Raw genomic sequence first — 15,293 nt, 5'->3', positions numbered from 1 at the left:
ACTGCTACCCATGGGATAAGCCTTCCTTCTCCTTCCCTCCCCTTTGCAATTGAATACCCAGTCTGGCTGCATAATAGCCATGTGAAATACTGCATTTAAAAGAGTGAGCAGCTGTATGATAAAATAAACAGCTCTAAAACAGATTTGTTAATTATCTCTTTCTTTTATTCACAGAGGGTGTTTGTGAGATATGGCTGACCAGTGAAGACACAGGAGCTTATGGCAGAGACATTGGCACAGACCTCCCCACGCTTCTGTGGAAGCTGGTTGAAGTTATTCCTGAGGGAGCTATGCTGAGGCTTGGCATGACAAACCCTCCCTATATTTTAGAGCATCTGGAGGTAAGGAAGAAAAGAAATCATTTATATGCCGACATGGACATTCATTGAGTGAGTCAGCATGGAACCTTGTGTGAAGTGTCTTTCATTTTAAGCCATAGCTTAAAAACATAATAGACTTAAAATACATTTACAACATTAGACTAACAGTGTAAAGCCATTTGCCTGACACAGCAAGTTATTGAGATAATAAGATCCTCAAGTAATTTTGGAATTATAATATTACTGAGATCTCTGACATGTAGGATTTTATTGTAGTGATGTTTGTTTGTGGGTATATCTAGTGTTTCCAAGAACTAAAGGAAATGTCATTTGCAAGTGATGGACTATGGGATTGAATTTTTCTTCCTGCTGCACCTCAGACAAATATTTCCAGAAACACTATATGATGGTCTCACTCAGTGATGCATTCATTATCCTATTTTCGGTGTGTTTAGAACTTCCATGATAAGAAGTAGAAATGTAAGTGTATATCTGTGTTTAAAATAAATGTAACAAAGCAGTTCAATGAAATTAGAAATATGGAACAGTGTGAATTTGAAAGAGTAGCTTATTCAGGCAGAGGAGGAAGTGTTTCTTCTGAAAGGTAGGTTGGTTTTGGTGGATTCTGTCACCAAATGAATTTATTGAAATTCTTAGAAACTGTCCACAGAATGAACATAAATGTAAAGAGGAGGAAAAAGGAGGGAAGGATGTAGTTGAAAGTAATTTTTGTGCATGTTTAATACCAGATAAGTAGCTGGTATCCATGCTGCTTTCCCAACATTAATAGTTGCACTTGTGTTTTCTTAAGATGTCAAGGACAGTATTTTCCCATCAGAGTGCTATAACTGCACCTTTGCCTATTGTTGAAGCATGTGGGCCATGGAATCTCATCTTTGTAGGAATAAGCAGGTTTTCACTTCACCAGCTAAAGAATTTGACCTGCAGAAAGTTGCAAGGAATTTGCTAGGTTATTATTTAATTCTTTGGTTTAGCATATGCTTCACTAAGAGAGGCTTTTAACTCAGCACTCTGAATAGGAGCCTTTAGGAAGGGATGTGGTAGTGTTTTTGAGAATTTGCATTGTGTCTGGGACTCCCATATCTGCCACAAGCTTTTCTTCTTTTCTTTTTGTATTTTAACATTTTTCAGCATCTTGTACAAAAGCAAATCAAGCTTTTAGCAATTTTCACAGTTAGTTCCTTTGCTTTCATTTTTAATTCACTTTATTACAAGCGTTTTGGCATAGACTGCTGCTTTTGTCACTGCTGGTCATTGTGTCAGTGCTCTCAAAGCTTAAAAAAAAATAGAAAAATCAGTTGCTCTAAATAACAAAGTGCTCTGCTGAGATAAGGGGTACTCTTGATATAGTCCAAGAAAAGTGGAAAGATTGTTGCTTTCCTTCAATCATAGTAAGTGTAAGCATGTCACAAATCTGTAAATTTATGATATCTAGTCTTCCTGTTTCTAAATTTTCCAGAAGGTGCTGTAGGTAGGACTTACTTTTTACCTGACTCATATTTAGAAAAAGTACTCTTATCTCTTTGAAAATGCATCTTTAGGTGTCATGGCAAAAGCAGAGGAATTCATGGAAGCCTATTAAAAATGTGTGTCTTGAATGTTGCTGTGCAGAACGTGTGTTTGTGTGCAGCAGCCTTTTCGTGCAGTAGCAACATCTGCTGTTGCTCGTCCTCTTCAGTGTTCCATACAGTTTCCAATTTATGTGATTTTTCTAAGGATTATTCAATCACATTTCTGTGTTTCATGTGTGACCAAGAATTTCTGATCTTGAAATTTTGTGACATAATTTTGCTGATTTGTCAAACTAAATTAGCGACAAATTTTTGGTTTTTTGCTTTCTGTATTTGTATTTAATCTCCTTTTCCAAGCTTACCAGACTTTTCTCTGAAGGATCACTGGGGAATGTAAGCAGTCTCCTGTATATGTTTTCACCAAACAAAATAAACTTTTTATGGGCAACATACTTTTAACTTCCCAGTTGAGGAAAGGGTAAAACTGTAATTTGTTTAAAAAACCAAAATTAAGTGAGAAGCTGATTAACCCTCATGTCAGTTGATTAGGATAAAATCCAAAGATGGATTTGTTATCTCCTAAGATATGAAGATGTGTTATTCGTTGCAAACATCTTTCATTAATTGTTTTAAAAGGTGCTGCATTTTATTAATTGATTTTTTTTTAGAAGTCATCTTTCTTATTATGATGATGTTTGGCTTTCTGTGAAAAAAATTTTGAGATCTGGACAGAGCTTCCCTAGAGACTCAGCCTAAAAGCAAAAACTTTGATTCATTCACTTTTCTTCCATGTTTATTGTAGCTTACCTGCAGGTGAGAGTGTTTCATCTGCCTCAGTGTCTGGGAATCAGTTTCATAGTCTCCACTAAGAAGTGGTAGCCAACAGCTCTGCTGTTCCACTGATGGAGGCCAGCACAAGAAGAGGAATAAGACAACTTCCCTTGGGTCAGGAGTGTTGGGATTAGAGCAGAGCAGGGGGCAAAGAAAAGCTGTGAACACTTGTAATGGGCATTAAGGTTCTTACGCTGGAAGGTTTGGTAGATCTGGGGACCTGGGCCAGTGGCCATTCAAGCTCAAGTTTGTTTCAGGTAGGGAGTCAGTTGAAGTTTTCATATGATTTAAAACAGCATAACCAGTGTCTTCAGGTACTGCTGTCAGATAAATGCCATTCTGTACTTGAAGATGTTTGTCATTTCAGAGGGTACTGTTAATCTCATGGAAATCCTTACTATGCTTGTGCTTGTTTGTCAGTCTGACAATTTAGTACTTCAGTTTTTATTCAGTAAATATGGCGGTACTAGTGCCTTGTGTAGCATGAATAGTCTTGGGATGAGAAGCTTTCAAAATTATAAATTCTGCATTCAATTGGCCTTCTTGTATAAAAAGAAAGATATATTTGGAACCACACAATGTTTTATAGTCATGCAAAATATTAGATGCTTTTTGGCATGGATACTAACCTATGTCATTACAAAGAGCTTTATCATAATTATTCAGGGTATAACCTAAAGTACTTGATTTTTTATCTGCTGTTTTCTTTAGCCACAGATGATGTCTGTGCTTACATTAGTGCATAGTATGAAGTATTAAGAGGAAATGAGGAAAACACAGAATTTGGTAGTAAAGCCACTATATCTAAATTTATCTGCATTTTGGACTCTTTACTTCAAAATAAATGTAATTCTCTTAATCAAACTTTCCCACTACCCATGATCCAAAGCTGTTTCAAAGACATACCACTTGAATCCTTCTGTTTCCACCCATGTGGATGGAGTACATTCACGGTGAACCTGGAGTATAGCTACTGCTCTCATTTCCTTGGTAGCTAATTTAGTTTGTCCACTATGAAGTTCCCCCCAGACTGAACCAGCCAATGGCTGTGAAGGGAGCATGGGGAGGTGCATTTTAAAATTTCACTGCTGCTTTCAGTGGGCATGTCAAAGTGAACACAGCAAATCCTGGCAGGGCTTCTCCAGCTTGAGCTTTGCTGTTATGACAGAGAGTATTATTTGGGATGTTCAAAGAAACTGAAGGACCAGAGACTCAAACTCTTGATCATGTCACTAAGACTGAGAAAGAGGTTGGAGTTTGGTTTACCTGCAGGAGACATCCTCAGTTTTCCTCTCAGATAAAACCTGGCCGAGCAATGGAGATAGTATTGCATTTTCCAAAGTGCTCTCACAGTCTCAGCAGTCTGTTTGAATGGATACAGTATGAAGCATAGAGCTTGCTTATTTCAAGGTTGGTCTCAAACTGAGATTTTGAGACACGCCCTTGCCCGGTGTCTTAAAATGTAAATGCAACATGACATTGAGGAAAACTTGGGATTTTATCTACGTGGTAGAAAATTTTATTAAACAGACATGGACTATGGCCAGGGAAAAATAATTTGGCCCAGATTTCTTTTTTTGTTTTGTTTTATATAATGTGATGGAGAAGATTAGTGTTAGAATCCATTATAGAAAAACCTGCAAGGAGTGTGTGTGCGTGTGGTTTCCCTGTGTGTTCTTGCCCATATGTCTTTGCACAGTGCTACTGCTCTAGTTACACACACTGCCAGATGTCAAAGATTTTATCACCCCATGGTATCAACATGTAGTAAAAGTACATAAGAATACACCCTGCTTTAGAGGTAACCTCCAGACATATTTTCCCCAGTCATATTATGAAGCTACTCGCTAGTACTCTGGTGAGACAGTGTTTAACATCCACTTCCAGTGACTGATGGAAAGGGAGGGTTGGGAAAAATCCATTAAAGCAATGGTAGTAGATAAACGATGAATGGAAATTAGTCTGAAAAGAAAAAAAATAAGGTGAAATGTGTAGCAGCTTGAAATTTATGTTCATGGCATAGTGTTAGATACTGATTTTGCCTTGACTATATTTCACTTTTCCTTGGGTTGAAACTTAATTTGCTTTTTAAGAATCCAGGGCTCTGTCCAAATCACAAGGGACTCTAGATCATCCAGACTGTGAAAGGGCCGGGACTCACATCTCAGCCTTAGCTTGCCTCTTTTGTGGATTTAACATAATCCCAGAATTGTCTGGGATTTTAGTATGGCACTTTCTGTGAGTGATGGGATGCTTCCAGATCTGTATAAAGGAGGCAGTTCACACCTGCCATTCCCGTAAGTGCTTAATTTCACATGACTAGATGAGTAGTCGTCTTTGTCACCTGTCAAAATGAGTCTGTCTCAAACCATACTATATGCCATCTGTGGGCTGTATCTCCGTTATTAATTCAGGACATTTGAGTGATACACCAGCCATTGAGATGGAGTCTGCATGGCAGCAGAGCCTTTAAATGCAGAAGGTGTGCCAAGTGTACCACGAGTTGCAGTAGTATTTCTTTGCTCTTTTGCTTTGATTTTTCGTGTCAGCTTGGTGTTTGTATTTCTTAACCTCATTGAAGCTGATACCCTACAGATGGCTCCCTCAAACGTGCCCTGACACAGCACATAGGAAATTGTTACAGCATTACAGTAAAATTACTAATTCACTTTTCTTTTTTCTCTGTTGTCCTTTTTTTCCTCTGAGTGCACCAAGTGTTTTTGAGCGTTGTGCATAAGCTCAAGTTTTGAATAACCTCGAGTGTAAGCTGATTTGAAATGCATTTAAAAAGGGAATAATATGCACACATTCCTCAATGGCAAAAAAAAGGGCAACATAATTTCAAGAATTAAAAGGACTTTAGGGCATGTATTTGCTTTGTTTCTAGTATTATTTTTTGTCATTTTCATAGACTGCTGCTTTTGGAAGTGCCAATTAAAATCTGTTGATTTGACCAGAAAAAATGAAAACTGCAGCATACATTTAAATAAATGAATAGTTAAGCCCCTGACTTCTTATTACTGTGAGTTTTGTAGTGTTTTGTACTCGGTGGACCATGCAACTTTTTCTTGCTGTAATTACAAAGTTGTCTCCATGCAAACTGTGTCTGTTTTGCTAGCAGTATAATTGAAAGGAACCTCAGATACTAAAGGGAGGTGGATGGGGCAATTGCCTCCGTCCTCCTGAAAAAAATAAAAGGTGAGGTGTGAAGGGATGTTTACTATTTCCTTTGGTATTATGTTAAATGCTTGTTTGTCCTATGGAAGCTGTATGTGCACCTTTACTAACTCTCTGTATTCCTGCATTTTATTTTTTAGTACTAACATAGTCTGTCTCTCCTGCACTTCCTCTCAAAGCATTCTTTGTCTTTGGGGTTTTCAAATATAGCACATTTCCTTTAAATTACTTCTTAAGACATAGTGTCATGGGAACGTGAGCTCACCCCAGAGTCAATGTACTTTTTTATATTATGGAGTTGGGAAATGGATGAATCTCTGCTGTGCTTTGGGACACATTGTGTCATGCCATTTTCTCTAATCTCGAATTCTAACATCGCATACACAGCAGATCCTAACGTCTGTAAATGCTTGGTGACATGTTCGTTTCCAGCTGGTAGAATATGATTTGGCTTAATAAATGTCAAAATAAGATCCCATTTTACTCTTCTTGAAGGTTTTATGCTGTATTTGTGAATATTGGGTTCTCTCAAAAACCTTAGCAAATTGGGAACTTTGGACAATAAATATTTCCTTCCAGACGACATGGAAGGGAATATTTGTGTTGTTGGGAATGGAGCTCACATTCTTTATAACACTAGTAGAAAAAATGCTTTGAGATACATAAAAAACTGGCTTTATTTATGCAAAATTCAGTTTTCTATCACAACGGAATGTTTTATGCATGAATCTAGTGCTCTGCTGTATTTAATAATCTGTGACTAAAAACTGGTATTGCAAAAAGGGGTTAACATTAAGTAGCATGCTGCTTGACCAGTTAAATCTGTGCATATTAGTTGTACCTTAATTATGATTTGCTCATATGAACATTGCTCTTGCTTGTTAGACTGCCTGAGAATGAAGAGTATTTAAATGCAGACAGATCCACACTCAATCTTGTGCTGAGTGTCAGGCTGTCAATTACTTACAATACTGTCTCATCCCAGCAGTCCTTTGGAGCTGGAGCTTCTGGTGAATTACTAGCAGAAAATAAAAATCACCAGTAATTGAGCAATATGTTAAAAGAATGGGAAATGCATATATGGGATAGCGCATTTATGCTAAATAAAAGTAGGATTTTTTTATCAGTTGCCATGCACTTCAAGGCATTGAGGTAGAAGCTATTGTCATATGTAGAGCTTGCATAACAAAGTGTGCCATCTTCTTTTAATATTTCTGCATTCATTGTTAAACAAATAGCATCTCACTTTCCTGGTTATTTATATTATAATAAGTAAAGTTCTACCAACTACTCTCCGTGCTGTTTCAAAAGCTTCTATTTAGTTTAGATGCATAAACCCTTTTGTTTTCTTTGATAGATGAGCTGTCACATTCCCTGTGCTTTGCAGCATCATCTACATAATCTTCAGTAAGACTGCTTGCTTCGTTAGGCTTTGGCATTTGTTAAAAAAAAGGTTGATTTTTTTGAGGTGAAGATTTTCTTTAAAAATGAGAAAAATAAAATATATTGTGTTCTAGAAATTTCAATAAAACTGCACAGTAATATTTGCTTTATGTTGTTGTACCACTGTTAATCAAGGAAAAGATGTAAAATCTCATTCTTGGATTCAATTGGTTTAGCTCTATTAAATGGCAAGGGTTACTGAAAAATGTAAATTCTATGATATAAATCTCGTTGTTATGGTTTGCAATATTTTTATTTTGTTTTACTATGAAATTTAGATCAGTTCACAAAAGAAAGTGATAGTATTTGCCTAAAGGTTTAAGTTTTGATTAAAACCTTCCACTGTTTTTCTTCCACTGGAACCTGCTAAAGCAGTTGCTATTTTAGATATTGTACTTGCTTGTTTGAAATGAAGGAAAACAATAGAGAGGCTCCCTGGCACTGCCCCGTCTTGGCGCAGATGAACTCTGGAGGGGTGTGCAATTCATTCTATGTCTTCCTTCTAAGCAGAAACCATCAATTCTTTTCTATCCTATGGGATTCTCGTTTTTGAGCTGGAGAACAAATTCCTAGTATGGATGAAACTAGCAGTTCATTTCACTCATTCAGCTTTCTGAAGACAAAAAGGTAGTGTGACAATCCTACTTGCCTATTGTGTGTGCCTCTCTATGCTTTAATTAATTTTCAAGGTTTTATTAGCATAAAGTATGATTGAGACCGAGAGTTATTTAAAGTAGCAGTATGCTGTTGCAATAAATCACCTTTTTAGGGACCTTCCCAATAGGTGTTTCTAATACATATTGAAAAAAGGAGTATTAATTTACTTCTGGAAAAAAATATTTCATTTGAAGAGTTCTTAATGATGAGAAATTAGGGAGAAAATTTTTTAAAAAGTGTATTTTCTTGCATGTCAGAATTAATAATTTCAGAAGTAATTAGTGTTAGCTCTTTGGTTGGCTGGTTTGAAGTCATTAAACCATCGCTATAACCAGTAATGAAATGTACACTTCACCCTAAAATAAATCAATTTTTGGAACTGGACAAACAGCACTCTGAAGCTCCACAAAGGCTCTTTAGGATTGTAACGATGGCTGCAGCAGCAACAATAACAGTTCTCATCTTTGAAAGCACTGAACCATTTTCCTGCATGGTGCACAGAAATTAGTTGGTAAAATGCTGAAGGTGTCACTGAATCAGCTCTGTTTTGGTGAGGTGAAGACTCAGATGTGCTTGGGCTCATGGCTCATCACAACCTGAGTAATAAGCAATCCACTCAATGGAGATGCTAGTGCTTAACACTTTACCCAGTGTAAAGTCAGTCTGCTTTAATATTGGAGGCAAATTGTGATAGGGAAGCCAGCTTGCTTATTGTGATAGAATTTCACAAATGAAGGTTTAAGGTGTCTGTACTGGGAGTTACTGGTTTTGTCAGAAAGTGTGAATAAATTATACTGTGCAAGAAATTTCTTTTTATTTTTGGATATAACATGTATACTTAGAACCATATCCACCTGTTAACAAAATAGGAGAATTCTTGATATTTTTGTGTTTACAAAAATAGGTACCTAGGTTTACAAAATTAGGTACCTGGTGAATTTGGTGCTGTGTGTTTCCTTTGTGCACTGACTCATAGGAAGAGATGTGAAAATTTCAGCTGAAGCTTTGGACTGTGAAATGCAGTTATTTTATTGTAATATTATCTGAATTTCACTTCTTGTGCAGGAATTTGAGTTAGCTTATGCTCTTGTTTAATAAATGAAGATGTGGCAAGCTCTTCAAGGCACATTAGGTGGTTTTGGTATGGCATGGTTTGCCATGTTTTTTTAAGAGCTTAGGCTTAATACATATTAAGCTGTGAGGGAGGAAAAAGTTGCTTAGGTTTGTCTGTTTTCTGAGGCTGGAAGCAGTAGAGAGATCCCACACCTAGGAGAACAGCTGGGAGAAGCTAGGGCTGAGCATATGACTCTCACGGCTAGTTTTCCTATCAGCAAATCACAGCTTGCAGTCTGGTTTATATCCACTTCCAAGGGTGGCCTGAGCTAATACCAGTTTTCTGTTTGGTAATGTAGAAGGCATTTTTCCCATATGGCAAAACAGATTTTTGCCCTCCATCTGGCAACCCAAAGATTTGATTTTAAGATTCACATTACATTGGCTAGAATTGCATGGGCTTTTAACTGCTGCAGTGTGACCTGCCTTTATCCTAATGACAGGATAAAGACCTGAGCATGTCATGTCATGTTACATGGGGTAGGGTTGCCTCTAAGCTTGCCCATCATGTGGCTTCAGCACATTTCCCCGGTTCATACACAGACGAGGGAGAGGCACTGCCTTCCAACCAGTGTCCTCAGGGACATCCCACATGTTCTTAGTTTTTTAAAGCCCCATTGCTCACAGGGGGTGGGAAGTGGGGGTAGAGTTCCCTATTCATTTGTTTTAACAAAACTGCTATGGGTTTTCCAGACTGGGTCATAACTGTGTCATCATTCCCGTGCCTGCATCACAAGATCACATCTGTTCCTGAGCTGCACTGCAGCAGAGGAATTTATAAAATGGGCCACAGCCACTTGATTTTTATCCAGACTGTGCTGGTGGTAGCACCGCTCAGCTTCTGAAAGACAACAGTCAGCAGACACCCCTCGTGACATATCCCAAACTAACATCTGCCACAAAGGGATGAAGTTTTGAGGGAGTGCCATTTTGTCATGTTTCCATATGGACGAGGATTTCTTTGGGCTTCACTGCTGGCAGAGGATGAAATCCTTTTGCTAGCAAGCAAGCTATTCACATTACCATGACTCAAACACGAGACAGAATTCAAATATCTGGATTCTTGCCTGCTTTAGGTAAGGGGAAAAAATTGCTGTCTGAACAGCTTGCTGGTACTGACATAAAGATGCACAGATATTGATGTTTATTGTCTCTGCAATTTTCTATGGTTGCACATGGTGTCATTGCAAACAGGAGGTGTGATTTTCTGGTTAGATGGTTAAATTTGTGTATTGTAATTGCTAGGGTAAAATACACTGACTGGATAGAATCTTTCTGGTAATGTGCTTTGTGTTCTAATGTACTCCAGCTGGTAAGGACTGGAAAAATATTTCATATGTGATCAGTATCCTGAAGGATGCTTCACATACATTGTTATTTTCCAAATGTAGATGACACCTATTTTTGTAGAGGCAGGTTAAAACAAATTGTGCTACTTTTTGACCTTTTAGTTCCTACATGATATTTCATTTTTGTGTAGTGCATCCCTTCATTCATAGACACATGATCAGATTCCAGGGAAGAGCGAGAAAAGGCAATCAGCCGTTTCAGTCGTGATGAAAGACAGAAAGTTTCTTTCGCAGTGATATAGTTTCAAAATGTTGTTCATTTATTGTTTCCAGATGGAAATAAAATTCTAGATTGCTTTTTTTCTAACTGAAATATGTATTTATACCTAGTAATGCAGAGCACTTTAGAAAAAAATAAATGTATATATTTATAAAAAAAACCAGGAAATAGATGTTAAGCTTAGAATGTTGAGACATGGTGAAGTAAAAATATGTATTAGCCCATGATGTCCTTCAAATACTCTTTGGGATATTAAGTAATAGTTTTATTCAGTGATGAAATCTGATATTCTATGTGCAATCTGTAGTATGGGAAAATCTGTCAGCATTGACTAAGTATGACTATTAAGTGCAGAGTAGTTGTAATTTAATCAAACCTATGTGGCAAAGGACTTCAGTGTTATTTTAGTGGTAGGGAGGATGAAAGAGAAGTCTTGCCTTAAAGCTACAGGTCAGAATGTGATATTTCTATCTGAACGGTGCAAAGTTTGGAAGATTGATTTATCCAGGTTTCTGATGCAATCAAGCAAAGCTTTGTTTAATTCCTTATTCTGTTTTCTTCTGAATGGTTCACTCAGAGTTTCTGGTTATAAAAGGTAAATTTGAGACCACCAGCAGTACTTAGAAGTGAATAACAATGGAACAGTGGGTCATCAGGTGTTTCTGTCTTGTGTTTGGTTTGTGTTAATAATTTGTGTTGTGCTAAATTCACAAAGTTAATCATTACAATCCTCAAGTACCTGCTGGGAAATCAGTTTATCAGTAGGATCTTTGATTCAAAGCACATGCAGTGCATTTGGTGTAGCTTTATATGCAGTAAGCAAGTAGCGAAAGGAGTTCACAGTATAAAGAGCTGTTTGCAACCTCCTCATCTCTAGAAGGAGCTTTGAGTGTCCAGAAGATCCCTGAAACCCATGACCACAGCAGCTAGGCTGTGTTAGTGTTCCCAGACAGACCATGTGTGTAATGCATGTGAATTTCTGATACACATGGCAAGCAATTTACTTTCTAAAGAATGCCAATTCTTTTAATACGGAGTATCTTTCTGAACCAAAATGGTGCAGTGGAATAGTCAATAATGTTTTTGAGCTTACAGCTGTAGCTTTTACTGTGTGCAGGGATCTGTAGGGATAGTTGAAGTGTTCAGTTAATTAATGCCAGGCATTTTGCATCCCACTGGTACAGAACCAAGGGTGATTACTTTAGATGACAACAGTTGTGTTCTTAATCTTGAAAGTTATCAACAACAGTGATCATGAAAACATATGTTTTCTTTCTTTTACATGGGGGATAACTGGAAGAAGCAATTCTGATAAGTCTTGTTTAACCCTGGCTGGTGGTCACTATTGGTTTAGTTCCTCTTACAGGAAGTGCAATCAAAAGCTCCCTCTTGGCCACATCCCCCTGAAAGAGATCAACTGTGAGACCAGCAGGATTCTGCATGTTACTGTCAGACCAGCAGCTGGTGGCTTTGGGGTTGGTTGGGTTTGTTTTGGGGTTGGTTTGGGTTGGCTTTGTTTTTTTTTTTTGAATCCTCTGAGTAGGAAAGCCCTATTGAGATTTTAGAATTTGGTTTTCATTTTTCATACTTCACCATAACATTTTCGTTGTTTAAGGTGAGTATGAGAAATAAACCCAACATTTTCATATAACTACAGAATTTCTACATTTGTGACTTTAAAAATCAAAACTTTGTGGTAAAACAAGGTAGGATTTTGAAAAATCTAATATTTCTATCACAAACAGACACAGTGAATCTGTTTGGGTTTTTGTTCTGTCAGATGATTCTCAGCCTTACAAAAGCTGGAATGAAATAACACTTCCATATCTAAAAATTCTAATACATGATTTATTGCTCTCAGAAAGAATTCACAAATTGATCTCATATTAAAGAGTCTGTTATTCAGAAGATGCAAAATTTGAGAGGAATGGAAAAGAATATTTTTTCCTATGTCATAGGGCGAGTTATTTTTAAGAACTTGGCAGATTTAGAAACACATTATGAAACATGACTTTCATTCATTCCTTATATCATAAATCTGTTTTTGAAAACTGAATAAAGTACTTGGAACAAAGAGATAAGCAGAATAATAGGCTTGTGATCCATAGCTTAATTTTCAGCTCAAATTTTGTATTTTAGAAACATATTTAGTTACTGATAAATAGAAAAGTCACAGATGACTATGAGGATGCTTCATATAAATTGCATTTGCAATATTTTCTAAAGCTTAAAAAAAGAAGGTTTCCCAGTTTTAGGTACTTGTTCTGGACAATTTCATTTTTGAAAATATATTTCAGCTGAATATCTACAATTATTAAGGGCACAGATAAATACAGTTCCATTTGAATTGGACACAAAATCTGTGTGGATGCATGGTGGCCTTTTCTTCACTCCTTTTTCATGACACCAGCTACCTCCAGCTTCCACTGAGAGCCAGGTTCACTGCACACAGCCTTTCTGTGTATCAAATTGAGTTTACATACCTGAGATGGAGTAGCTGTTGCCTTGAATAATTTAACCACTTCTCTGAGACATTTATGTAATAGGATCTTAGACAGAAACTTTCAAAACTGCTTCCAGAAGGGATTTGATAGAGTTTTGGGTTTTGTACACATCTGTTTGTCAGATGAAAAGTGAGTATTGAGAGAGCAGTTTTTTCTTCTTGTTCTAAAAATCAGTGCTTTTAAAACCTGAGTTCCTGCAAATGAAAAGGCATGAGGATGTCTGCCTTCTCTTGGAACAATCTAGGGCAGCCTTTTATAAATACAGAGAGGAAATCTAGATGCGTGACTAATATTGCTGATTAATGGTCTGGAAGAATTTGTAAATAGTTGCAGCTTAAAAAGTAAATATGGCAGCAGTCTGTGTTGTCAGTCAGAGTATCTGTGCCATCAGACAAAACAGGAGAAATGGCCTGAGTGAGCTTGACTGGAGCTCACCACCATGCACTGGCAGAAGAGCAGTGCTCAGTCCCAGGCCACTTCCTGTATGCCCACAGCTCAGGGAGAAGGGAAAGCCGCATGTGAAGACTTGGTTGTTCATGGAGTATGGTTCTTTGTCCAAGTTCACTTATTTGTTGCAGGACAAAGACTAACAAGCAGTATGGTACCATATTGCACACAGTCTCCATGCTGGTTGGTTTCAACTTTAAAAAATACTTAAACTTTGTTGCTTGACTACATGTCCTTAATTGGTTAAATAATAAAAATGAGAGAAACCAGACCACCATATTCTATTCTCTGTCTCACCTTCCTTCCCCTTGCCAAGCCTTTGTTGGGAGGTTGGTTTGGCTTTCATTAGGAGATTTGGTTTTGCATTTGGTCTTACCTTTCCTTTTTTTCCCCTGACCTTTTGCATTTGTACAAAATGTATCACATCCTGTGTCTCCTTCCAAGCTGTCACTCCAGTTTTAAGCTGCCCCCTGGTTAATTCTATTCATATTATAGCCAAGCACTTTTAATTTCAGTCCTTTTCTCTGAAGTAACACAGGCAATATTTCAGACCAGTATTGGAACACGCTTGCAAGTGATGAGGTTTACCTTAATTAGCAACTGGCTGACTTTAGGGATGCTCCAATTACAGACATTCTCATTTTGGTATCTGAGAAGTTACTTCATTCCAACAGGAAAGCAACTAACCTTTGCCACCTTCTGCAAACAGCCACTGTCTGAAATCACCAATTTTCATAATACTTTGCCTCTAAAATATTTTTTTGATCATGTAATCAATACTACATAGGGAATGTGATCCCTATCTCAAAGGAAACTCGATTTCACCACTTTCTTCTTACTTTCTCCTAAAAAAATTGCTTTTAGATATTTTCACCAGTCCCTACTGTTTCAAACTGGGCTGGGGCAATTTAGTATTGTTTGGGTTTTAGAAGTATTACTGCTGATACTTACCCCATATATTAATCTGAATTTTCTGTATTATTTTCATAATGCTTTAAAGCTTTTTTCTCTTTTTATAACTCTTAGGAAATGGCCAAGATTCTCAATCATCCAAGAGTGTATGCTTTTCTGCACATACCAGTCCAGTCAGCCTCTGACAGTGTGCTCATGGACATGAAAAGAGAATACTGTGTGGCAGACTTCAAACAAGTAGTGGATTTCCTTAAAGAAAAGTAAGTCTACTAATAATTGAGAAAATGACAGTGTTGGGTTTGTTGCAATGTCAAGAACATGTGGCTGAAAACACAATTATTTGCAACTTTATAATTAAGGTATGAAAAAAATGAGGTCCTTTAAGCTTTCAAAGTCTTTGAGTTTTCTGTAAGCCCCTTGATGTGGTTGGCCTCTATGCTCCAGCTTTTATAAGCATCTTAAATCTCTGCATGACATGCTTTTAATTTGTCAATATATTCCTAATCTTTTTCAAAAAATGCATTCTTAAATGATTTTTTATACATAAACTACTATATATAGATTGCTTGCAGTTGGAGTTACTGAAGTTGTCTTTAATGTGGCTTTTGAGCATTGCACACTTCGTGTACAGGAGATGATCCAGCTCCAGCAGTTGTAAATGGCTTGGTTTTGTGTTTGTTTGTTCTAATAAGTATTTTATGTCCTATATTTTATGTAAATTTACATCAATATATTAACACTCTAATCTTGCTTAGGGAACTTATGAGTTCTAGATTAATTTCAAAATT

The 15,293-nt window shown here is 37.1% G+C and overlaps 1 protein-coding gene across 2 annotated transcripts in view; it reads left to right on the top strand.

Moving 5' to 3' along the window:
• CDKAL1 (CDK5 regulatory subunit associated protein 1 like 1) overlaps positions 1-15,293 on the top strand; it is a 383,156-nt gene that overhangs the window by 239,156 nt on the left and 128,707 nt on the right. For both annotated transcript variants that reach the window (XM_059851463.1, XM_059851471.1), the window contains 2 exons: positions 175-341; positions 14,620-14,765. In XM_059851463.1, the coding sequence (XP_059707446.1) occupies positions 175-341; positions 14,620-14,765 (313 nt within the window). The remainder of the gene's footprint in view (positions 1-174; positions 342-14,619; positions 14,766-15,293) is intronic.

Source organism: Haemorhous mexicanus, chromosome 1 (genome assembly GCF_027477595.1).
Source record: "Haemorhous mexicanus isolate bHaeMex1 chromosome 1, bHaeMex1.pri, whole genome shotgun sequence".
NCBI classification, from domain to species: Eukaryota; Metazoa; Chordata; class Aves; order Passeriformes; family Fringillidae; genus Haemorhous; species Haemorhous mexicanus.
Note: the sequence above shows the minus strand (reverse complement) of the source record. Positions and strands in the feature narration are given on the sequence as shown.